Here is a 25799-nt window from a genome sequence, read left to right on the forward strand (position 1 = left end):
TTTTTATCTCGTGAAGTCCCTAAGTGACACACACTGAACAGTCTGGTGGGTCCTGGTCCAGGTCATGTGATTTTGTGTTCCTATAACAACATGTCCAAGATGTCCATGTGCCAGACTAACACATGTGACAGAACTAGCTACATTTCAAAAGCTTTTTTGTTATTGCTAAATGTAAAATTCAAGCAATTTAAGAATTAAAATGCTTACATAACATGTCCTTTATAGCATTTAACCTGTTGTGGAAATATTTCTTGATCAAATTGATATGAAACAAATGATTGCTATACAGTGCTGTGACACTGGTGTCACATCGGGACTTTAACCCTAAACTTTCACAGTAAACCCAAAGTGACGAATATGCACAATTATAAATATTATTATGATCTGCTCAGTTAATTTAGCCGATCGAATTATATTGATATATGATATGTTCTTATTCTTCAATTCAAAGAATGTTCAAACTAATTTAAACCAAAAAATCTTCCTCGTTAATGAAGTTATATATAAGAGTTATTTCACCATTAAAGCCCATTTCAGATATTTGACACTAGGGGGGTGGGGTTCTTGTCAGAAATGTGTTCTAGGTGGTCTATTTAGTCTAAATTATGTTCCCCTTAATTTCCCCAAAAGTAGAAATTTTATTTTTTTTACAAAAATGTCTGCAACATTTCCAGAACAGTCACTCGATATGTCTAACTATTTGTATGTCTAAAATGTTTCTTTATTTGCCCAAAATGACTGGACGCTTTCTATCTCTTACATTACAGATATACTAGAAAGGGGGCTTTCAATGGGATTCAAACCTGATTATTGTTTTAAGACAAAGTTGAAGATTAAATTCAGCTCTTAAATAAGAGCAGAATTTAATCTTCAACTTTATACTCAGACTCCGTAAGGACCTATACCTGAAACTTATATTTGTGCAGCAGTGTGTTTCCAGCCAGCCTGTGAGTTCTCATGTATTCACTGTAATTAAGTGAGAGCAGCCCGTATTCCACTCACAGTTCATGAAGGCCACAGGAGGCTGAACGGTTAACCATGTAAACGGCTCGATGAAATGTTCTTATGGCACGCATTAGCCAAGTGTCTCATTTACACACACTTAATACTCTCCGTCTCACACACTCAAACACACAGAGGCTCTGGTGGCCAAATTAATGCTGTATGTTTTAATTTCCAACAGAGAGTCCAGGGAGTAAATTAAGAGCTGATAATGGATGCAAATCTGGTGGAGATCACACACACACACGCACACACACACAAAACCATGGGAAGCCATTTGATAATTTGAAAAATAGAACATTTTAATAAAGGCTACATCTCTTCATAATTACAATAATTAAAGTACCGAGGCATCTTTTGAACTGAGCTCTATAGAACGCATAATTTACAGTTTACAAGTGGAGCCAAGGAAGCCATGGAAAATATTATAAAACATGAACATGAGGAAACAGATACTAAAGGCATAAAAATATATTTTCAACATAAGGCCCCTTGTAAAAACCAAGGGAGTAATAGGACCCTGAAAATTGGGTAAAACACGGCAAGAACCCATGTAGGCACAGCTACTGTACTCATTTCAAAACACTATGACATAGTGTATATCACCATAGTTATCATCTGCAGCTCATAGTGCAGGTTTCTAATGCACACAGAGTAACACTACTCTAAAGCAACTCAGTCACACAATCACATAGGTACGCACGTTGGGGAGCACATTATAGAGCTTTTTGTTGGTAAATATTCATATTGATGTAAACACATTTTGGGGACTTTAGGACCTGTTCAGGGCAGCTTCCTCTTAGTAAATACGTAGGCTATTTGTGCGATGCCTGCGCCGCTGAAACAAAGGCACTAAGACGCGACCGATCAAGGCTAACTGGGAACGATCCCAGAGTTGGGAATTAAAACTTTTTTTCTTCCTCTTTTTTTTTTTTTCATAGTACACTCAGAGCAGATGGGGACACGGCCACACGTAGCACTGCAGTAGTAAATATATTATCGGACTTTAAGTGATTGAGAGCCATTCTCAAAGCTTCAGCAGTAAGCTCTCCAGCCAAGAGATCAGAGATGATGAATCTCCAGGAACAGGAGTGGATCTTTTGAAGAGGTATTTTTTTTTTAAGTTTACAGTTCAATATGAGGGGCAGAAAATGAATAAAACCCATTTCCTTTGCTTTGAGAACTGATGCTCGGAAGGAAGAAAGAAAAAAAAACACGGATGTGGAAAATTGGAGAAGTTTCTCCAACTCCAAGCAGCTTGTCCATGGAGGAATATAAGTGTTGGGGGGGGGGGGGGGGGGGGTATTTCCAATAAATAGCAATAGAAATCTTAACACAGCAATACAAGCATCACAATACAATGCAATGTACATGTATCTGCATATACATATTAGCGCTGTGCTAGTGAGTAGCACGGGCAGGTAGGATGTCAGTCTCAATTTTTAGCCCACCGCCCCCGCTTCTTTGAGGAGTGGTCATTCACCTAGAGTCTCTTGAGTGTTCTCTCCCGGAGAGACAGAGACATTTCAGTCCAGCAACACACCGTCTTTTATTTTCTTCACTTCAAAGCGGGCTGTTCACATGATAGTCCTGTGATAGCGACAACGTGTCCTTCCTTTTCACTGTCCATCTGCCCGCGACACCTCCACATTCCTTCAGCGTCTCCAGTCTTAGCTTGGAGGACACATACTCTATGTTTGGGAGAATATGAAGGGAGTACATCCATTGAGGTGTAAAGTGTCCATATAATCCACAACGGGTGGAGGTCTCAGTCCATCCGCTCCACCTTGCCCAGGATCTTGCCTCGGTATGTGGGCAGCAGGGAGCTGTCGTCGGAGACCTCCTCAAACACGGCTCCGCACTCAAACTCCTCGCTCGCCTTCTTAAAGTAGTACCTGCAACAGACGAGACAGAGTTAACACCCAAACACACAACAAACATGAGATTCATTAAAGCTTCCGAGCTAAAAGTCAAAAGAGAAAGTCAAAGCAGCTTGTTGCCAACCTCTTTGACCTTCTTTAAACATCAAGCCTCATTTCCGCCGGCCATGAAAAGCCGCTCGGTACACAGCCTGCTGAGCTCCACTGACTCTCTTCATCCCTCCCTCCTCTCCTCTCCTCTCCTCTCTTTTACTTCTCCCTTTCCTTTTTCTCCATCCTGTTGTTGTCAGTTGTCCTGGCGAACAGGGGCCAATTAGGCCAGCGTGCAAATGAAGGGGTCCTTTGACAAAGGCTGACATTTTGGGTGCCTGCAAGTCTGCCTGTCATTACCCCCCTGACTCCTACACAACCGCTCGCGCACACGTTGGAGTACACACGTGCACGGCTCTCACTCGCTCTTCATCCCCGTTTCATTATTACAGGGACAAAGAAAAGAACAAGAGACAAAGTGGAGGAGGAGAGTGGGGGGGGGACACTGTGTCCTTCCTTACCGCTGTTCATAGCATGAGCTCTTGCTGAGCGCTATAGGAAGGGCAGCCGGCTGACAACTTTCTGTGAGGTGTGTGTGTGTGTGTGTGTGTGTGTGTGTGTGTGTGTGTGTGTGTGTGTGTGTGTGTGTGTGTGTGTGTGTGTGTGTGTGTGTGTGTGTGTGTGTGTGTGTGTGTGTGTGTGTGTGTGTGTGTGTGTGTGTGTGTGTGTGTGTGTATGTGGAAACTCAAATCTAAAAAAGGAGGGGCTTCTCGTCAGCCATGACTTCACTGGGCCATTAATGATGCAACCCCCCCATCCTCATTTTAGAGGAAGAGAAACCAGCAGGGGTGAATTGGTGAGGGGGGGGGGGGGGGGGGGGGGGTGTCTCAGAATTCACTCATTAACTATGTAATGGAAAAATGCCTCGATTTGCTCCATGTGTGGGGCGGCAGGAATGTTTGTGAGCATTTTGTTTTTAATGAGACGGGAGGCTGACAGAGTCCAACATGCAATGCTTATAAAACGAGCGCTGTAGTCTTTTAAAAAGTCCTCGCAAAAAAGGTGCCCCGAGTGCACATGCGCCGTTCAGCGTGAGGGTGGTCACTAATAAAAAGCAGCTTCTCTTGAAATACAGGAAGGCTTTAACTAAAGGGGAAACACCAAGTCTCTCTCAGGGAAGTGAGTAAATAAGACAAAGCCGATAACTCGGAGGAGAGCCTGACACGCCTCATAATTGTATCCTCCGTTCTGATCTGAGAGAGGAAAAAGTGGAGCCGTCCTACTCTTGAAGAAAAATCTTCAAAGAGCCATGATATATTTTTGCTGAGAGAGACAGAGAGAGCCTGAATTTCCACTGGAACATGTTTTATGTGGCTAGATCTGTTCCCCCCCCCCCCCCCCCCCCCCCTTTTCCTCTCTCTCTCCGTTTGCACTGACATCTGGCACCAATATCGTCTGGCAGGGCCCAGCAGTACTGTTCTTTGTTGAACCGCTGCCATGTTGAAATGACCCAACTCCACACATTCTCTGGCTGCTATTAAAGCGCCGTGCAGCTCTCTCCAAAAAATGTGCATGGTATGACACAGGAACTGAGACAGTGAGCCAGAGAGAAGAGAGTTTGGGGTGGTGGGCAAACAGACAGATGTGGGGAACTTGGAGCTAAGTGCTTGTCACATTTGCTGATCCAAAAGCACTGCACACATCTGGACAAGGAAGAACTTTCTATCCGTTCTGTAGCTTTTCTCTCAAGTGGTTACCTGTAATTATTAACACTGAATACTGAAGCCAAGCTTATCCTGGAGACCAGGGCAGTCTAAACAAAAAGCGGTTTGATCTTTTCACTTTAATGCCAACTGGAAAGGAGCAATCAAAAGTTGAAATCTCTCTCTGCACACACACGGTGAAGCAGAGCTGCCTCAGTCAGGGCCCTGAAGTACAGCAAACAAGCGAATCTGGCATTTAACAATCTGCCTTTCAGAAAATATCCATAAAATGATTACAACATGTGTAAACAGTGTGCACGTTCAAGGCAAGCACACATGCACACACCGGGGCAGGAAGAAAAAAAAAAGAGCCCCTGATAGCATCAGTGAAGAATTTGCACGCTGGCCATTTGTGTGAGTCTTTGTTGGTTGAAATGAAAGGGGCCGGGGCTTCAAAGCCATGTGTATTAAGTGTGCCTTAGCATGGAAATCAATACCAGATGGGACCCAAATCGCTGCAGTTCAAACTCTTCCACTCCCGCACCACCCACCCTCCCTCCCTCCCTCCCTCTTGTCCTTTTCATTGCTCCCCCCTTCAACATACACACGTACAACAACCAGAGGCCTGAATCACACACAGAAACAAACACTGATAACAGAGTTTCACATAGAAGTGGACAAAACAGTAGAAAAAGTAAAGGAAATATAGCATTTATAACAGATACACATCCCACTAGACGGTGTAGCCTTTCAGCTAGGGCTGCTCGATTATGGCAAAAATCATAATCTCCATTATTCGGGTCAATAATTGATATCAGGATTATTAAAAACGATTATCCATTTACTTTGAAAACATCCATTTATTGAAGAAAATGTGAACAGTATGTTTTTAACAGTTGATTACCCTGAACTTTAAGAATAATTCAACTGAAAAACCAATAAATATATTTAAAAAAATAAATAAAAAAAAAAACGTTTTATTTCGATAATGTTTTCATAATCGTTGCAAGCCAAAATCGTAATTGCGATTAAAATACGATTAATTGAGCAGCCCTACTTTCAGCTATAGCTAACATTAGGAGTTCTCGCTTTTGCTTTCCTTTAGCGCTTCTCGATTAGTTTGACAAGGTCTTTCATCGCCGGGTTATGGTCTCATAATAACAGATTGCAAAGAGCCATAAAGCTCCCATAACACTGAGACCTGTGCTCCGTTTGCAGGATTGTTTATACTCCGAAAGTTAACAGTTTGTGGTCAATCATTGTTTTACATCAAGGTCAATGAACTGATAGTGTTTTATTGCCAGCAAATCCCAATATCACAGAAGCAGCCGGCGGGAATACAGATCACACCGCTCTAATAAAACCTTATCATCTGTGTGTTTGAATGTACACACCTGTAGTTGCCTTTCTTGCGGAGCTGCTCCTTGAAGTGTCCCAGGGTGAGAGAGTGGCTGTTCATGTTCCTCCGGTAGGGGATCTCCTCACCACAGAAGAAATACGTCACCACTGTCTCGCCTCCTAAACTCTTCTTACACTCCTTTGTCCTATAAGTAGAAAAAAGAAAAGGGAGAGGAAAGCTGTGTTAGAAGAAGGGGGAAACACTCGTGATACTTAACAAGATAATGATCCAAAGAGAAACGCAGCAAAGCATCGCAGGACCTTCAGCAGGAGATACAGTTACAGCACCCTGACTGAAGGGAAACACTGGGTGAGTGGGTGACCTAGTGCCATCAGTTAGTGTGTACTTATGTGTTGTGGTTGTGTGTGAGCATGCAGAAGGGCCACAGATTGATCAATTCCCCTTCAGCTATGTCCAAGGCTTTGTAGGCCCACTTCAGACGAGCTCTCGTTGCAAAGCTCTGCACACCCCAGCCGACTGCCAGCTCACTGAAGGACAGCCAATAAAAATGATACATATATATGAAAGGGATGTCTCAGTCAGGTGGTGCAGTGACTACACACTCCCCACGCACACAAGATTCATGCAAACAGAGGCAGAGCCAGGCATCTGTGTACAAAGCTTAAAATAAGCTTCTTTAAAAAAAAAGTTTAAAAAAAAGGGGGTCACCTTGTCTTTACAGTGACTGTATGTGGGCGTGTGCACATGTGTGATGTTAAGACTACTCGTCAGTCGGCCTACATGTGCGGTGAGCAGCGCGGGTGCAGGAAGAGTTAAAAAGGGTAGAAGTACACTGCAAGGTGGAGGTTATGGCTGAGAGGAGGAGGAAGAGGATCAGAGAGGAGGAGAGGAGAGGGAAGGCAGGACGCTAGAGGCATCGTACTCTTCTGATTGGAGGCCGGGGCCGGCTGGGAGTTGGCTCGCAGGGCTGGGATTGGCTTGAGACAGAGGGACGGAGACCTCTCCCTGGACAGGCACTAGGTGGCTCTTCTCTTGCTGGAGGCTGGATGTTGAATGCCTGGAAAGAGAGATGAGTGTTGAGTGTATTACTAGGATTCATAACGCTGCATACCTTTTTGAAAACCCATGACATCAATCTACAAATCCTAACCAAGGATAAAAGCGGACCAAAGCTAAGAGAAACATTCAACAGCTTCCCACTAGGCCGTGTGTACCTTTGCTTGGTGGTCTTGGTGGAGACCTCCTCCAGCCTGCGGCAGGCCTCCTCCAGCTGGGCCAGAGTGTTGGGAGGGGGCAGGGGGGGCATGGCAGGGTCCTGGATGAATGGCTGGGCTGGCTGGTGGCTCCGTAGGTGGCCACAGCTTCCGCCACCGCCCCACGTGTGCGTCTGTGCAGAGGAGGGATTCTTGGGGCTCTGCGTGCTGCAAGGGGGAAGAGAAATAAGAACACGTTAACAACATGCAACGGTGGCACTTTATTTTAGATTGAAAAAAACAAAGCACTCTGCTGGTCTCTGCTTACCTGTGGGATTTCTGCCTGCCTTGCCGTTTACTTTCCAGGATCCACTGCAGCACGTTCTGGGAGGGGTCTGCCGTGTCGCTGGGCAGCTGCGAGGGGCCACAGTCCTCCACACACCCTTCTGATCCTCCATCCTCGGCGACTGAGCGACACACACGTCTGGACAGAGAGCTAGAACGTCTGAGGAGGGGACGGAGAGAATTAGTATTTGTATTTTTTCTTAAATCTGACACAAGAAAGCAGGAAACAAATGAGATGATGATGATGATGATGATGAAGGGGGGCTTTGAACTGACCCCACGCTGCTGTCTGCTGAGGCGGCCCCACACATCTCTCGGCCCAGGCTGCGGCTGCGTTGGCCCTCCCCGCTGCCGGAGCACAGGCCGTGCACCCTGAGGGCCGCCTCCCTCTCAATCTGCTCCGTGCTCTTGGGACTGCCGTGGTGGTGGATGTAGTGGTGGTGGATGTGTTTGGTGCTCTGCCTGCTTACGAGGGTCCTGCCGGGGCCCACGGACAGAGTGGCGGCCCCTTGGTCAGGAGTGGAGGGCCCGGTCCTCACCTGAGCCTTGACCCCAAAGCCGGCCCGTGTGAGGGGCCCGCGCTCCGGGGACCTGGAGCGAGGCGAGTGGCGGGCGACAGCGGGAGACTGGCAGCCGGGGGTCCTCAGGACGCGGGACAGGTGTTCGTCCAGAATGGCCTGGGGGTCCTCATCAGAGGAGCCAGGGAGGAGGGTGAGTGGGTTGGGGGACAGCTGGCGAGCACTTCCCATGAACTCTGTGTCGTCTTTCTCCTCCTCCTTATAACAAATCATACATAATGATCAGAGGAGGAGGACAAACACCAAACACTTGAGTTTTTCTAGTTCAAAAAAGTAAACAAACCTCCTGAATCTGCTGCAGCTTCTCCTCCAGAGAGTTGAGCGTGTCCTGCTTCCTCTTCAGGCTCTCCAGGCGGGAGATGAGCTGGGCTGCAAACGCTGACGGCTCCATCGGCACCATCTCCTTGGGGGGACGGCGGGTACGCTACGTGGAGAAGAAGATACATTAGCCATTGTTTCATCACGCCCCGGCTTCCACACAGATCCACACTTCAACGCCCTCATCTGTCTACATGAACACCATTGGTGGTACTGATCAGGCCCCTCTCGCGGGTACCCAGGGCTACGGGGTTGTTTCAAGGGGTGGCAGGCTGGGCTAGGCCTCGGCTGGTTCCCACTGTCATCATCAGCAGGCCTCTTTAAAGTCAGCGCACTTCAAAGGCTCCCTCGTCAAATATCAAACACTCAGTGGGGGGGAGGGGGGGGGGGCTAGGGTGGTGGAGGGAGGGATGGAGAGGGATAGATAGATGGGAAGCAGTGGCTTTACATCTAGGAATAAAAGCCACATATCGACAGGGGGTGGAAGAGAACTCCAGGGAGGAAAGGATGAGGGATTTAAAAAAAAAGTTGAGATGCAGAGATGTGTGCTCAAAGGGGTGGGGGGAAGAAAATGGAGAGAAGGATTGAAGGAAAGAGATAAAGGTGACATAAAAAGGATAGGAGATCAGAAAGGTTGAGGTAATATTATCCCCCCCACCCCTTTGTCACACACTGGGCACCTTTGAGGTACAGTACAGTGACAGTGTAAGAATGTGTGTGTGTGTGTGGGTGTGTGCACGCTTCTTAAATTATTTGCATTTTTGCACAGGGGCTGTCTTGATTTTTCTTCCTCTTTTTTTGTTTCTCCTTTCCCTTTGTAGTAGGGATGAAGGGGAGAAGAGTGAGGGAAAGAGGCTCTTGTCTGATGGAGCCTGGAGGCTGCTGCACCATGGGAACGGAAGCCATCGCCAAAAATCAGACGCGAAAAAACTAAACAAGAACAAAAGCGAAAAATACAGCAAAAGGAGGACAGTGGGAGAAAAGTGCAGAGGATCAATCGGTTGATGTCTTCCTTCTAGAAGTTACACTATCTGCATATCTCATCATGTCGATCAATCAAGTTTATTGTAACAAACGGCTTCTGTTACTAATACTTCTGCACGACATTCCCCTGCCGCCTTTCCTGTTCTTCTCTCAACCTGAAGTTAGCCTCTCTTAAGCCTTAAGCTACCAACTCCCCTCTGACCCACTGAGAGCTCACATGACACGCTCAAACTCTTCCCTAAGATCCCTCACTTTTAGGGGAGGGGGCTGGCTGAGAGTGTGTGTGTGTGTGTGTGTGTGTGTGTGTGTGTGTGTGTGTGTGTGTGTGTGTGTGTGTGTGTGTGTGTGTGTGTGTGTGTGTGTGTGTGTGTAGGGGGGTGCTGTGGAAAAAAGGGGGCCAGCTCTGTTGGAAGTTGTCACTTCCCTGTGCGTTTGCCTCATTCATCCTTGGATCAAAGCGCCTGTGTGTGTGTGTGTGTGTGTGTGTGTGTGTGTGTGTGTGTGTGTGTGTGTTTTCGTTGGGAAACCGGGCTGATTTCAGAGCCCTCGGGATAAAGCGGCAGAGATCTTCCTCATTTCTCCCTATTCTCCATATTTACAGCATCGGTAGGGAAGAAAAAAAAAACCCTGGTGTGTTCCGAGCGCTGCGGCGATAAACAGCTTAGAGACCCCCCTCGTCTCCCACAGACTTCAAGGAACCCTAATGGGGGTGTAGGTGACACCAAAGGTAGCGCGGGGGGGGGGGGGGGGCTCGTGTTTGTATGTGTGTATGTGCACTTGTGCAAGTGTGTGTGTGTGCGCGGGTGGGAGGCTGGGTCTTTGACGTTACTCTTTAGATCTTTGCTGTTGAATTGAGAATGTGGAATACAGTTTGTGCCGTACTATTCATAGAACCAAGAGAGACCCAGAACACAGGGAGGTATGGAAATGACACTGTGGGACCCAGGTTCAAAAAGACTTTGGATGGTGCGCACGTGTGTGTACTTACAGGGAAAGCAGGCAGATAGACTTGGCTGTTCATCCTCATGTTGCGCTGCATCTCCCTCTGTAGCTGCTTCTTTGAGCCCAGTTTATATGGAGGGATGCCATCTCTGGGGGAGCGGACAGATCACAAAAGGTCAATTACCAAATCAGATACACCATTTAAGACCAAACAGACATTCAGGAAGACGCTTATTAGCTAACTGGGTAGATCAAACGCAGTTCAAGCGAGAATAAATCTAATCAATTAATTCACCCGTCTATTTGGTTTTTCATCTTCCTTAACTTCCTTTGAGAACATAAAGAAGACACTCAGAGGTCAAACCATGCCATGGTGTCTGGCTGGTGTCTGGCTGTTTGTGTGTCGCAGCAGACTAGGTTACAGGGTTCTGAGTGAGGAGGTAAGAGGTTTGGTTTGCCCTAGAAATGACACTCGTTTTTAATATCTGGCTCCAGCACAGAGCTGGGCATCCTTCCTTTCCAAAAAGGACACACACTTAAAACACAAACACACTCTGCAGTCACAGTGCGCTCTGTTCTGATGGCCAAAAGTAGTGTCAGCATTAGCATTCCCCTTCTGGCTTTTATGTCGAGCTGAGGACACTGTTAGCATTAGCAACTCGTTATACTTATTCAAAGAGCTACTGCAGGGCAAGACCCAAGGGTGTAGCTAACCTGGTTCAATCTGTCTGAGGCACTGAATGGCTGACTGGCTACAAAATGAAATCAAACAACAAACAGCAAAGCTCGAGCATCAAACTGTCTTTTCTCCATGCTAAACAGCAGCTTGCTGGTGACCTAGCCTAACTGAGGAGCACTTTTCTACTTTTGCTTTGAAATGCCACAGTCATGCGCATAAGCAGCCCCCCCCCCCCCCCCTTCCCCACCCCTCCTCCCAAACTTCATTTGGCAAGCGTTGCCGCAGCCAGCCTCTGATCTCCGCACATCAAAAGGCTGGTTTGTAAGATAAGGTAATGTTTGAAGTCTGCGCAGCTGCATTCCCCAGCGTCCAAGCAAATCCATAAATAAGATATAAGCAAAAATCCCCCCCCCCCCCCACTCCACCACTCTTTCTCTTCACACCAAAACTGCCTCCTCCCCCGTTGACTTTCCCCTTTTTTCTATTATTTTCATTATCTGTAAATGAGATTCAAATGTTTATGGATCCTTTAAACGGACCTAAAGAGAGGCAGATATTCGGTTCAAGGCCAGAGCGGGCAGAGATTGAGAAGGGGGGGGGGGGGGTGGGGGGTTGTGTCCCTGTGGCTACGGCTTTGTCACTGCACTGGGCAAAGTACATCAGAATAGGACTATATGGGCCTCGGCCTCTTTGAAGCAGGGCTGTCTAGAGATATGCCAGAGCCGAGGATCCTGTTGTAAAAAAACCTCTCTTTATAGCTGCCGAATTTATGAGCAGCCCGGCCCACAGGTTGAACATCAGTGTCTCCGTCTTTGAGTCTCTTTAGCTCGCTAATGTTTAACTTGGCTGCTTTAGTGACATCATCCATGAAGGCCTCCCATGTGAGATGAGGTAAAGAAGAACATTTTTCTGCCTTCTGTCCAAAAACCAGCTGACCTGAGCGCTCTTGGCCTTGAGTCGTGCACCATTCAATGACTTCATCGTACCCTGTCACTAGATGGACACGTGATAATGCCAAGTAATCCCCTTTGAAGAACAAGGCCGTAGGCACGTACACAGATAAGCACCAACTACATGTGGACAGAGGCAATGTACTTGTGCAGACATTTTTCGTGCAGAAAAGATTAGCCAATCTCTTGATTAGTCAATCCATTGGGCGGTTAATCAACAACAGTTCTGATAATGTCTCAATGTTCGCATTTGAGGTTGTGAAATGTGAATTTATGCCGTTTCATTGTTAATTAAACGTCTTTGCAACAGGACCTGAGAAATCTTATAGACCAACGAATCACAAATGAATCAAACAACAAGATATTAAAACAAGCCATTAGTTACAACCCTTTGACGAAACTATTTTACCAACAATTTAAACTGCTACAACGAATGTAAAGTCTTAATTCTCATTTCCATGTATCAACTCACAATGACCTCTTATTTACAGAGTTATTCCATTCTTTTCAAGGGGCCACAATTCACCAACATTCCCATCACAGAAAACCATGATTCTAGTTTGGCGATGACTCTTAACAGCCAGCTGAAGGAAAGAACTTTATTTGGTCACTTGTATGAAACACCCTCTCTGGATGGCATTGGCTTTCAAACACACACACACACACACTGATGTTGGTTAATATTCACTTACACACTACTGTCGGTCACGGACATGGCGTCGTCCGTCAAGGCGTCGCTGGACACCTCGCTGTCGTTGGTGCTGCTGACGGGGGCGAAAGAGCCGGCATGGCAGGGGTTGATCGGGTCTCCTCTCTTGTATGATCTGGGGAGGTTACAACAACGAACATCTGATCAATACTAATTACTGTGAAACAGTATGCAACAGGTGGGTGACTTTTGTATTTCACTCATGGCGAGGATCAAGACAGGTTATATCTTCTGAGGTTTTAATGACGTGGAGTGTGAATGTGACCTTGCCTATATAGCCAATAACAACAATATAACAAGAGTCTGTAATGATTGAATGTGACCAGCTCATCAACAAGCTCGATCCTTCAACACAAGTTCATGTTAGGCTCCATTGATGCCTTCTTAAGTAGCCCACCATTTCTCTCTTTCCATTTCTCTCGTTCACACTCACTCTTTCCTCAGCATTCATCTCCCGCTGTGCATGCATTCTTGCAACAGTACAGAAGGAGGAGAAAAGGGAAGAGGGGGAGAAAAAAAAGTATAGAGCGGAAGCATGAGAGTGTGTCAGAGAAGGAAAGAAAGTGGAGATGAAAAAAAGGGGGGTCTTCATGAGGGAGAGACCCAGCAGGACTGAAGCTGTAGGCCCCCAGCTCCAGGCTGACCTTCAGAGGGGCTTGCAAAGAGTCAGGTATTTAACACAGCTGGCCTTGCATTCTTCCCTCCCTGCCTCTCTCTCTCTCACCCCCTCATTTATCCTTTCTCCTCCCTCCCTTTCTTTCATGAGGGGCACTCCCTCCTCCCACCACCCCTCTCTCTCTCCCTGTACTTCCTTTCCGTTCTCTTTCCCCTTACTTTCGCTCCAAAAGCATGCCTCGCAGTCCCCATCCCGGAGTTTTCAAAAGGAATAAAGATAAAAGTGGAGACGGTGGGGGGAGGAAATCAGAGAAGAATTGACGCAAACAAGTAGCGAGGGAAGAAGAGAGGTAGAGGGTTGGGGGGGGAGGTGGTTGTTGATTGTGTACTTTAGCTGCTGCCGTTCACGGTTTGTTTTGATGATAAGAGGGGAGGGAAGCAAAAAGGGGAGGAATGGGTCCCACATGTTTTGAATATTTAAGGTGACAGGGGGGCTTCATGTCAGAAGAGGGACTACACTCTCACTTTAGGGTCACACTCCAAGAAAGTTACCACACACACACACACACACACACACACACACACACACACACACACACACACACACACACACACACACACACACACACACACACACACACACACACACACACACACACACACACACACACACACACACACACACACACACACACACACACACACACACACACACACACACACACACACACACACACACACACACACACACACACTAGCTGTCAGTTTACTTAGCCGTACTTGTAAATCAGTCTCTCATTAGCAACAGCAACATCAGAAGCTATATCAATGTTGGTTCGATTTTGAATGACAGCAACCTTTATAGGGAAATAAACTCCTCAAAAATGTGTTTGGGGTGCAAGTCAAGGTTTCAAAGTGTGATTGTACGCTTTCTTTGCAAATAAAGGGCCCTAATGAAGCTTTAAATGAAACTACAGCCCCCTTTTCAAAGTGCCGTCTATATAGATATGCTACAGATTGACATCCCTGTCAAAGGCTTGAGGACAGTGTGGTACAGGAGGAGGCATAGCATAGCAATGTCATCATCTATTATTTGCTGGCTGGGGCCTGAGCCAGCCGTGCTCTGTGAACTTTTCGCGTGGAAGATGATCCCTCATTCTGCTGAACTATTTCAAAGTCCCGGAAATCCATGCGAGCGCCAGCAGGGGGCTGCTGCTGCTGCTGCTGCTGCTGGAGATAGTGAGAGGGGCCAGAGAGCCACCACAGAGCTCTCTACACACTTGTAAAAAACTCTGAAGTAATAGTTTTTAAATTGCAAAGCATGTTTTGCACTTATTTACACACAAGATTAAATGTAGCAGTTGCCTGTAATGTGGATAAATATGTTGAGTCTATATTCTAAGATCAATACAGTTTAAAAAGGGTGTTGCAGCCTTACCTCTCCATCACCTCCACCGCCCTCATGGACACACTGGACCTTTGCGACTTTGCTGACAGTCCAACGAGAGCTTTGGCTTTGAAATCACAACTCCACTCCTCCTCTTCATTGAGCGTGGGCAGGTATCCACAAACAACTTTCAGGTCACCCAGCCCGTTCGAGCTGACGTGATTCGGGTTTTCTCCCCCAGTCCTCACGTACTCGAGGTAAATGTCAGAGGTTAGAAACATCTGGTACGCATTCTCCTCCATGTTGGTTTGGATCTCCGTCTGCGCCTGGTCGAACATCGCAGAGTCTATGTGTAGCTTCTTGATATTATCCCGTATGAAGGTCTTAGTCGCGGGCTTGAGCTGTTTGGCGACAATGCTGTTGTTTTCGATGTAGCGCTTGTAAATAGCTTTGGCGACTCTCTGCGTTTTGGTATCCTTGAGGTCCATTTGCCTGAATCCATTGCAGGCGAACCAAAAGTCTAAAGTATCGACACATTTCTCTCGCTCCAGGAATGTCCTAAAAAGAAGCGCACCGTCCTGGTCCCCGAGGAGTGAGTGCAAAGACTTTGTCCACCGAGAAAGCGGTGAATCCGGGGAGGCACTTCCCTCTGGCTCCCCTAGACCGTCCTCGTTCCTCCGTGCGGAAGATCCCGGAGAGCCGAGAAAAAACGATTTGGGGGGTTCCACGGGTCTCATCATCGCGAGTTTGCCGGGGTAGCAGGGCGCCTCGCCCTCCTCCCCCGGCACCGGGGGTCGAGGAGCATCTTCTCGGAAACTGCTGGCGATATGGGCCATAAGCGCCCGGCTCATGGCTGTGGAGGCAGCAGGAGAGAGTGTGCTGTTCGCCTCCTCTGAGCTTCTACTGTAATCTCCTCACTCTCTTATGTCAGCGGGGGAGCTTCTCTCTGGCTGCCCGTCTTCTCTCTGAAACACAAAGTATTGATCTAATCAAAACCAGATCCGCCCCAACTTCAAAGGGGAGAGACGCAGTAAGAGTCTGTTCAGACCCTCTTCTGGGGACTTCTACAGAAAAAGACAGCCTAGTTCACAGAGAAAATGTGAGAAAACGCTGCAGCAGCATTACATAAACAGCAATTATTCATAAATCAACCTGGAATGTGATAACTACTGAGGCGCTTTTGGTTAAATTAACACGAATTGAATAGTGCACATGCGAGCAGAAAACAACCTGAGCAACTGCATCATCTTCTATTCTGGTAACAACAAGACAAGTAGCCTAGTAATCACACGAATGTCAAACGGGGCTATGAACTTAACTCCATTAATAAGTCATTAATCCCCCAAGCGGACACGGCTTTATGAACGCTTCCGGATCCACCTCGCCTGGTGTCAGAGTCAGAGCCTGGCTGCAGAAAGCAAGCACATGTCTTTCCCACCATCCCTGACACTTTCTCATTTCTGCGTCTCAACATCTCATCACAGGCGACTAAATCACATCAAAATTGAGCCTCCCTGTACCTGTAGGACATTGATGTGGGACAAACTCGCAGAGATCGAAAAACGTGACCAACATAGTTAATGGAGTTAACTGGCTGCAGCTGGTGTATAACTCCTGGAGCTGTAACACGCTCAAATATATTTAAAACACCCTGCTATCTCTTGTTTTAACTATATTATGAGCTGCTTTGTAACATGAGCTCTTCTACACCGTAAAGCATCAACGTTACAATGTATAAGGGGCTCATGTGTAACATTTAATTTGTCACTGACAGACGGTTACATTGCAAGTGTTAAACTTGTGAGAGGCAGCAAGAGAAACAGCTCCGGACACAGAACAACTGTAAATCTTCCTATACCGAACCGTCTAGGCTACTTCTTGACAAAATAAGCAACTCTTCAAATGTGTTTTTATATTATTACAACTAAAACTCACATTCATATTGTCACGTAGTCTTCTAAAGTTTCCTAAATGTTACATATAAGGCGAAAAAACAACTCCTCTTGAATGTCCAATCCCAAGTACACCAAAGTCTCAGATCTTGTGGGGGAGGAATTCCACAAATTGAAACGAGTACTTGTTTGTAAGATTATAAATCTTAATATGAAATCAAACAATATCGAAAGGCAAATGAAGTAAATGATACAGACAACATTCGAAGCGTTTTGGGGGCTCCAAGTGTAAGAAAAGCGGTTAATTTCCCCCTGAACATTACTTCAAAGGCGAGTCAACAACACATCAAAGGAAACTCCAATGGGGGCCAGTTTGAGGAGGCACACACTCTTGTAACTTACCATCGATCCACGAGTTCTCTCCTCAAATTAAACTCCAGTTGTTGTTTTTTATCCACAAAAAACGCGTATAATCCACAGTACTCGTCTCCGCGACGCGCACACATACAGTCCGTTCAGGTTTGAGTCGGTTTACGGAGAGAAAAATGCACTCCAGAGGAAAAAAATACCGCTTTTCTCCCTCCTCCTTTTCTCCTCCCTATGGTTTCAGGCTGCCATGCCGCACGGTAGATCTCTCCTGTAGGCGACTCCAACACCAACTGAGCCGACAGGCTGGAGCAGCGCACTTCAAAGTGAGGAACCGACTGCCAGGTCCCGACAGCTGCATACAAAACAATTGCAGCTTAATGCCTCAGAAAAAAATGAAAACAAGTGTTGGAGCTGCCCAGATACGTTGCAATCACTCCGGATGAGACATATTTTAAAGGTTACTCTGTTTATGTTCTAAACAGCTTGATTTTTGCTACGTTTTAACAATCTTTTCCCAGATCCTGAAGTTGCAGCTACATGGTAAGGACCTTATCAAAGACAAGCAATCTTGAGCCAACTCCCCGAGGCTTTGGAGCGTCAGAAGTAACTGATCTGCCGCCCCAATAGCATTATCGCTACAATCCTTCTGTTGCTACATACACTTTAAAGACGCAGGGATCCTTTCTTTTCAAGATCCGCATAGTTTTTTAGATTAACCCATTGGAGACCTGGGGAATGAGGATGCACAAAGCATGCACTGGCCTGCATTTAATGGCACGTTCATATCCTCATATACATCGCTGGTCACATTATAGAATACAAAAGCCTATGAGAATAATGAAACTATGATTTTTAATCCCCTTAAGTCTTTATTTGGAAAGCAAAGAGACAAAGATGTGTGCCTCATTAAGATTCAAAGACTTGCTGAAGACAACTTCAGAAGAACCAAAGCGTACATTAGGCTGATTTCCAGGAATTTTTAATAAAAGTCGCTTTAACTATCCACAGAAGTCATTACCATACAGCATGTTGCAATAGAAAATCAAATCATTGTGCTGTTCATCACTCGACAGCTCCTACCAGTGGCAACAAGGGCACATGGTACATAAATCCACACCAGATTAAAACATCTGTTCAGCAATGGTAAATTCCCTGAAGGATGTTAACATATCATTTAATCAACAGAAGATCTTTGCTGCTCTGATTGTACAGCTCTCTGCTTTGTGCACAGCCCTTAACTGCAGCAGATCACATTAAAAGGAGTGAAAAGCCCATAGACAGGTCAGACATTCAATATACATCCATTGACTGGTCAGACTGAGAGGAGTTGTTTGGATGCAGACAGTAGTGGACATTTTGGATTCCATTTCCTTTGTCCATACTGAACTAGCTACAAGCAGTAGTGATGTAGTGGTTAAAAGAGTCAGTATTGTTTTAAAAAGGCTTTAGTGTTCGAAATTAGCAACCACAGGAGACCCTTTGTACAAGAGTACACAGTAGGTGTCTGTGTGTCCTTTTTGTCTCAGTGGACAGACATTCAAAAAGTGCAGCGCAAACACTTTGATCAGCCTGTTTGCTAAAGGTGCTGTGAAACCTTCTCCCTTGATGCCCCGCTTCGCATTAAGGTTTATAAAAGAGGACATTGCTCTTGAAGAGGCCATGATGACTAAAGGATTAGTCACCATTCAAAGGCCACTTTATCATGTTCAAATTCTGCACGTTCACATCCTGCACAGAAACAATGCATCTAAATCAAACATAATATCCAGCAAAAGATGAACAGAAGGGATTGCAAACCATGGCACGCGTACCCCAGTAGAACCAGTATTTAGAAAAAAAGGAATTTGATGTTCTAAAAATGAATTTATCGAGTTCGTTTTAACCACTGAGTGCACAACAATGAACTGGCAAGCAAGCAGAGCTATTCCAACAGCAAAAGTATTAGGCAAATAGTTAAAAATATTAAAAAGTAATGTATAAATGGTTGAAACACATAAAAAAAATCATGGACAAACGGTTGAAATAGATAAATAAATGTTGGTGTAGAGTAGACAGACAAGTATCGAGTTAATCTGAGGGTTCGCTGAGCCCTTATGACCAAAAAGTTAGGGGACTAACTGACATACAGTATATTTAACATCTGAAACCATGACTCAGAGTTTAAAAACAAGTCCACACAAACACAATTTCTTATCTCATTAAAGCTCACACAGTCTGGGTCTCTCTGTGTACAGGTCATCTGGCTAATATACAGACCCAACAATGTCAGCCTTTGTTAACTTTAGAGGGCTGGGGCTGACCTCTGACAGTAAACACACCAGGGTGGAAACCATCACCATGGCGATGGTGTGGACCCCCTGCCAGTACCGGGGGCCAGTTGGGCCCTCATGTCCTGCCTTGTCAACCCCCTCCGTGGTTCATGGGAGGTCCCCATAGGTTGGGTCTTCCCTGCTGCCCTACAGGAGCTGACCCCAGGTCTGTGACTGGCCTGAGACCTGGGGTGTCCTTGGCTCCTGGCCCTATAAAAAGACCCTTGAAAGAGAGGGCTTCAGTGGGAGAGGTTATGGGGTGCAACTGTCTCTCTGTTTAGGAAGATATTATTACAGGGACAGGTCAAATTCAGCTTGACTACAAAGAGTCCCATAAAAAGAGACGGAAGAGCACGCATAAATCTTTGTGGGGTCCAATCATGTCTTTAATTTTGATCTTTTATTGGATGTGCACAAAATAAACAAAGCAGCTTTATCTTCTATGTTATCGCAAGTCAGATTTGATGGAAAACACCTCTTATATAACAACTTAAGAGGACTCGAAAGGTTTTTATGACTGTGTGTTATATGGTCTCCTGAGCAGCCTTGGCCTGTCGTAACTGCTACTGGCCACCTCAGTTGTACTCATAAACACTCAGAGTGTGTGTGTGTACCGGTGCAGTCCTCTCTGTGCTGCAGCTCTGTGATCAGTAACTGCTCTCAATTACAGTATTGTGTGCTGTTCCTTTCGGCTTGGGGTTAAACTCTTTGCAGACCCTTTGAAGTACTCATCCCTTTATCTCAAGCCAGAGCCAAGAATTTGGGGGAGGACAATGGAAAATGAAACCAAGAGGGAAGCTTATGGCAATTATCAACCAGGGCCATGAAGAGGAAGTCAGCTCACACAGACTGAGAGAGAGGGAGGGAGAGAGAGAGCAGATAAAGAGAGTAGGAGACAGCCAATGTAGGACAGGGGGTTACTGTTTCAAGTTTGTTTGGTGTGTACACACCCCAGGCAACAACCGACTGCCGAGAGAGGAAATGGAGGCTACCTCTTCAAAGTAGGCGACAACAGAGGGACAATGGGCTCTGAAGGGAGCAAGGAGCTGATGAGAGGAGCTGTGGCAGTGGTGGTGGGGGTCAAAAACATAATCGAGGAGAAAAGAGTGGCAGAAGAGGACGGGAGGAGAAGGATGGAGGAGAACAGAGGGAGAAGTGCTGTTGTCAGCAGAATCAAATGGCACGAAGCGAGCTGTTGAAGATACAATTAAAGTGTGGAGTTAAGACAGGCTTTGAAGTTGGACATGGTGCATAATACCCTTAAAAGTTAAGGAAGGGCAACAATTCACCAGCTTGTTATGGGGCTGTTTTGAAAGAGGGAAAAAAGAGTGCGGGTGGTAAAGGGAGGGGGGTTTGTTTTTGAAAGGGTTCAGTTTGAGGGGAATGAAGTTGGATTTCCAGCGCCAATTGGCCCCAGAAGGATGTTTTTTTTTACAAAACAGAGAATGTAAAGTGGGAGTGGGAGTCGGCGCCTACCTGTGCATTTTGATAATGGGGATTGTGCGAAGGATGGAAGAACGGAAAGACAGATGTGTCAGAGAGAGTGGAAAAGGGAGCGAGACAGGTGAAAGAGAAGAGACTAAAGAATGAGACATGAAGAAGGAAGGGAATTGGTGGCGAAGGAAGGCACAGAAGAAATAAAAGAGAGGCAAGAAGAGAGAGGGGGGTTGTTGAAGGTTATTTATTGTTTTTTTCCCCTCGTTTTAATCCCATTTTGCGCTTGACTTTTAAGTCTACCAATGTATAGAAACAATGTCGGATGCACTGTCTAATCCCGTTTGGGCCATGAAGCTCACTCCACACTGACAGTAATGACTTTCATTTCCTATGCTGCTCGCACTGAAGCACCATGCCGACACTTCACAGAGCGGACGCCACAGTTCTGCCATGCTTGACAGGACAGCGATCCGTCTTTTAGCCAGTCTTAACCTGAACCCTGGCTCCCTCACTCATCCTTAATCCATCACTTTAACCCCATCTTCCTCCTTCTTGACTCCGGAGCGCAGAGGGCTCACTGACTGGTAAGGTGATTAACTTGCTCGTCCATTCAACAGATGCCAGATTGTTATCTCTTTCCCCCAGCTTCCTGTTCCTCCATTAGACGGGTGTGACACAACAGGGTGAGCACCATGGTAATATGCTCGTATAAGATTCAATAATATCACAATCAAACATGCATCACTCACGTCCACACAAATGCAGATAAATATGAAAATGTTTTTTAGTGCCAAAGGGTAAAGATTCTCCAAAATATATCAATGTCATACTGTATGTCTCCGTTTAGACCACATATTTCAGTGCAGAGCAATCAGAGGTCTTACCCTCAATGTTCTTTGTAATTTTGGTAGTTAAATAATCTGAAAGAGGTATCTACATTCAATGCTCAAAAAATATGTTTTTCAACTAAATAACTTTGACTGTTGGTTTTAAGTTAAATCTTGATTAAACAACAGAGATTTAGTATTCTCTGCCACAATTGGCCTTCAAACCGCGTCTAACCAGGAAGTTGGAAGATTACACTGTGAGGGAAACACAGCTGTGTGCCGGATCATCCTTTCTTTAGACTCAAGTGATGCGCACTGCATCTGAGATAGTTTGATGTGTGAATATCTCCTTTGAAAATAAAACTTCAGAAAACTTAAATGTATGATTACTTTTGGATATTTTCTTGATTTTAAAATGTTAGTGCTTGCAGACTAATGCAAAGTATGTAAAGCCAATGTGAAGACACCTCTGGGCAGACATAGATGTAAATTAATTCAATAGCAACAAGGCCAAAAATGTGTCCCCGTCATAAACATACAGAGACAAGTCATTGAATGTGGTACAAAGAAAAAACAATAAAAAGATGCATTTTCAACTTGAACTGCATTTGTTTGGATGCTGCCACAGCCTACTGCAAATGATGTACATAATAACGGCAGAGGCTGGGAGAGATAAATGGAAAGTGTGAAACGGAGAAACCAGGTATACAGACTGAGACAAAGGGCAAGTGATACAGACAAACCTCCCACTCTGTCTTTAGTGCAGGGTCTCCTGTCCCTCTTCTCAACCCACACTATCAATCCAGGGCGGCAAATTCATGCCACAAACACACAAACGCACCCTGCTGTGCCTTCTCTTCAGTAAGGCTGCATAGCCTCTAACCCACTTGTTCTCACATCACACAGCTGCATATCCTTTTCATAGCTCTCGTTGCACATGAGTGACAGGGCTCGGGAAAAAAGAAAAAAATCACTGCCATAAATATACCGTATCAACAAAGAGAGAGCGATACAAGCTAGCAGAGAGACAAAGACAGAAAACATGTTGGAAGACATCAGTGTGTGTGAGAAGTGTTGGCGATAAACAGCTTTATTTATGCAAGCAGCGTACAGCAGCCAAACACAGGCCTCCTCGGGTCTGACTCAGAATACTGAGCTATAAAAAGCTCCAGTGACATCCGGCTCACGCAATCACACGCGTGCGATGACTTTGTCAATCACACGCTGATGTACAGTCAATCCCAGAGGCCTGTCAGGAGCGCTCAGAATAAAGCGCGCACTCACAGATTGTCACTTATGTAGATGTAGTAAAAGGCATAGAAAAGGAGATGGGAATGACCTCAAATCACCCGAAAAAACTTTTGATGGTATATCACTTTTGATCTGAGAATTCATGTCCTTAAAACAACCTCGTACATATCCTACAGGAATAAAATACTTCAAAACAAAAAGGGTTTTAAGGTTCCTCCGTACGTTTGCAGTTGCTCTACATTTCTGATTCAGTGCCATGAGGCAGTTTTTTTTTTTTTATCTCGTGTGCATTTAGAGTGTGCAATGATTTTTAAATAGGTCGTTGTGCACTCGTGTCAAAACTACTCTTTAGCCAATGAAACATTTAAATCTCTACCTGAAGCTAACACATGAAACAATCTAAATTACAGTACAGTAGACGTGAGCGCCAGCATGAAGTGGGAATATGGTGGAAACCTTGGCGAGCCACCCTGACTCCCCTTACTGTTGTCACACAACAGCACATGGTCTGATGTGGAGATAACCGAGGGGAAGCGGGGGCTTTGATCCTTAATGGGGCCATTTCGGCCGTGTGGAAATGACATTCATGGCTTGTATTTACACAAACTCAATTATGGAGGTTATTTTAGTGGTAGACAATCAATTAGAGTGAAACTATGTCAGAGCAGTAACACAGATTAAAGGAGAGGTTATAGCTGGAGCCTCTTTGGGTATAAATGAGCAAACACAAAACCCTTTAGATCTACATAATCAGAAGCTCAAGTTAATGAAGACTTTGTTGGGTCACCTAACAGTATCTTACACATCCTGTTGTGGGGCTGCGTCCAAAATTATGTAAAAGTCAAAGTATGAAGGACAATCACAGTTCACCCCGTCTAAAGTGTTCATGTCTGTTTAAAAGGGTTATACGTGAAGGTCTGGGACAGAGCCTTGAGGGGTGGGATGTAGAAATGGGAATAATAGCAAACTGTGTCAAAGAGCCTCTGAAGGCGTTCAGTATTGAGTTTGTATGTATGTATTTTATAGCAGTAATTGTGCAAAGAGAAGAAGCAAAATCCAGCCAATTTTCTCACCTCCACACATGTTTAATCGCTACATAATACGCGCACGGTCGTAGGAGGATGAACCCCCCCTGCTTCCTGTGGGAGGACCTTAGTATGCTTCAAACAAATTGCTGATTACATAATCGAAGAGCATCCGAATCCCTTCCCAAGATCAGGCGAAATGTTTCGAACTAAAACAGACAATCTGACAAGCCTGCCAGTTGCTACCTACCATTTAGAACAGTAATTCACAAAGTCTGGTACATAAATCTCTACGCAAGCTCCGGTTTGAGGAAATCTATGAAAAGATGCAACTAAGCAATCTTATGTTTAATGGCTGTTGTTTCCAAACATCTCTACCTGCTTCTGTAAAAAGGAACATGCAAAATACACATATTTTAGAATCATCTTCGAGTGTGGACCTTGCGATTGATTGAAACACTTTTCTCAGTATTGAACATGATTGTTATCACACATACAGTGAATGCAAAATGACACGCATACATGCTTGAATTGCTGTGTCGCAATCGTTTTGAATCCTTTCTGCACTTCTTCCAGAAACAACAGACTCCACAAAGGCTTTGTGCTGAAAGACTAAATTCCTGTTTCTCAGATGTCGGTCTGACAGTCCTCTCTCCTTTCGTCTCTCTTTTTTTTGTTTCTTCTCTGTCTCTGCCTGGGCAGCGGAATCAGCACATCAAATAAATACAGAGAGGGGTATAGTGTTCGTTTGGAGATCACGGACAATGGGACACGTGGAAGTGCGTGAACCGCGGGTGCAAAACGAAAGCCATTCCAATGCAAATAAGAGTAGAGGCCTCTTTGAAATCAAATCTGGTTTTGGAATTTAATAATGTCTCCGAATTGTTTTACAGAGAAACTGGATTCTATCAAAATGATCAGTATTCAAGCCCAAACATTCCTCACCTACCAGAGTCCTAAAGAAACAATGGATTGGGGCTCATTATGAAGCCCATCCTTGGCCAACCAAATGTTATTATCATCATAAAACATTCAAACTGGAAACATTGGAGGACAGTTGGAGACATGGCGGGCCGTTTGGTGGACTCAATCGTCTGAGTCATCCAGCTTGGGTTTGAGTGGAGCCGTTGGTAAAACACAAAGTGGTGGTGGAGAAACACTGAGCCCAAGGACTGTAGCGCTTGGCCTGAGTTTCAAACAATCGACTCGCAGCGCTTTTTATCTGGACCGACCACAAACCCCCAACCACTCTTTACAGTTCAAACAGGGGCTTGAGCAAAAAGGCAATGCTAAATAGTGATGGGCGGGAAATGGGAATTGAAGGTCTTTGACTTTAGTGTTAAGTTACAGCGCTAATCTTAATAAACATGCATGTTGCGGTCATATAAAAACAAGGGTAACAGCTTGACTTCCACACATTTATGGACTAATTATGAGGTATTTGAAGATGAAAAACATGCTCAGAATAATAAAAAACAAGCATGACAACAAAAAATGGTGGAATGTTTTTTATTAAAAAGTATAAAACAATGTTGTGAACATAAATATGTAAATTCCAAACTGAAGTCTGACGATGTATAAATAGTTTACACTTCAATAAAACCATGACAGACAACAGCACAATAAATAAAAAGATGACGGGAACAGTGGCACGACAGATGTGTAAAATACTTTTAACCGTCAATAATGCTCACATCTGATTGGACGTCGTTTCCTTCATTTTCCGACGAGGGGTCAGGCTGTTCTCCCATGGTTACCTGTACAGAGGAGTTGGGTTTTACCAGTGAGAAACCATTAAGACAACATTTTAATAAATCAATATTAAAGTGTACCATCATGGAATTTAAACTCTCTCTGATGACATTGTCTTTGAGATTGTCAACCTCTCCATCACTTTCAGTTGTGAGCTAGCGTACAGTCAAATAACTGCTTATTTACTGTGATGTGCATGACTGACAGTCCTGAGAGATGCTCGCTGAGATGTGAGTGGCAGCTTCTTTTGACAAGCCCTCTT

The 25799-nt window shown here is 45.1% G+C and overlaps 2 protein-coding genes across 5 annotated transcripts in view; both read right to left on the reverse strand.

Moving 5' to 3' along the window:
• Positions 1 to 1278: 1278 nt before the first annotated feature.
• On the reverse strand, positions 1279 to 25535 carry axin2 (axin 2 (conductin, axil)). 2 transcript variants are annotated; one of them, XM_079646491.1, is made up of 11 exons: positions 25480 to 25535; positions 14727 to 15640; positions 12657 to 12788; positions 10382 to 10484; positions 8375 to 8515; positions 7790 to 8289; positions 7497 to 7673; positions 7190 to 7396; positions 6898 to 7032; positions 6010 to 6159; positions 1279 to 2897 (listed from the first exon to the last, which is right to left on the reverse strand). In XM_079646491.1, the coding sequence occupies exons 2-11, from the start codon at positions 15524 to 15526 to the stop codon at positions 2771 to 2773; spliced, it is 2472 nt and encodes an 823-aa protein (XP_079502617.1). In that variant the 5' UTR covers positions 15527 to 15640; positions 25480 to 25535; the 3' UTR covers positions 1279 to 2770. The 2 variants fall into 2 exon arrangements, with proteins under 2 accessions (XP_079502617.1, XP_079502616.1); XM_079646490.1 differs by lacking the exon at positions 25480 to 25535 and adding an exon at positions 16970 to 17434.
• Positions 25279 to 25799, reverse strand: part of cep112 (centrosomal protein 112) — a 101458-nt gene continuing 100937 nt past the window's right edge. For all 3 annotated transcript variants that reach the window (XM_079646488.1, XM_079646487.1, XM_079646489.1), the window contains one exon: positions 25279 to 25542. In XM_079646488.1, the coding sequence (XP_079502614.1) occupies positions 25539 to 25542 (4 nt within the window). In that variant the 3' untranslated portion in view covers positions 25279 to 25538. The remainder of the gene's footprint in view (positions 25543 to 25799) is intronic.

The sequence above is a fragment of the Notothenia rossii genome, assembly GCF_949606895.1.
Source record: "Notothenia rossii genome assembly, chromosome: 8".
NCBI classification, from domain to species: Eukaryota; Metazoa; Chordata; class Actinopteri; order Perciformes; family Nototheniidae; genus Notothenia; species Notothenia rossii.

Coding starts and splice junctions, on each gene's coding strand:
- axin2 (XM_079646491.1), bottom strand. CDS start 15,526: ATGAGCCGGGCGCTTATGGCCCATATCGCCAGCAGTTTCCGAGAAGAT. Junction 10,485..12,656: donor TCCGTGACCGACAGTAGTGT/GTAAGTGAATAT, acceptor CCGCTCCCCCAG/AGATGGCATCCCTCCATATA. Junction 7,674..7,789: donor TCAGCAGACAGCAGCGTGGG/GTCAGTTCAAAG, acceptor TCCCCTCCTCAG/ACGTTCTAGCTCTCTGTCCA.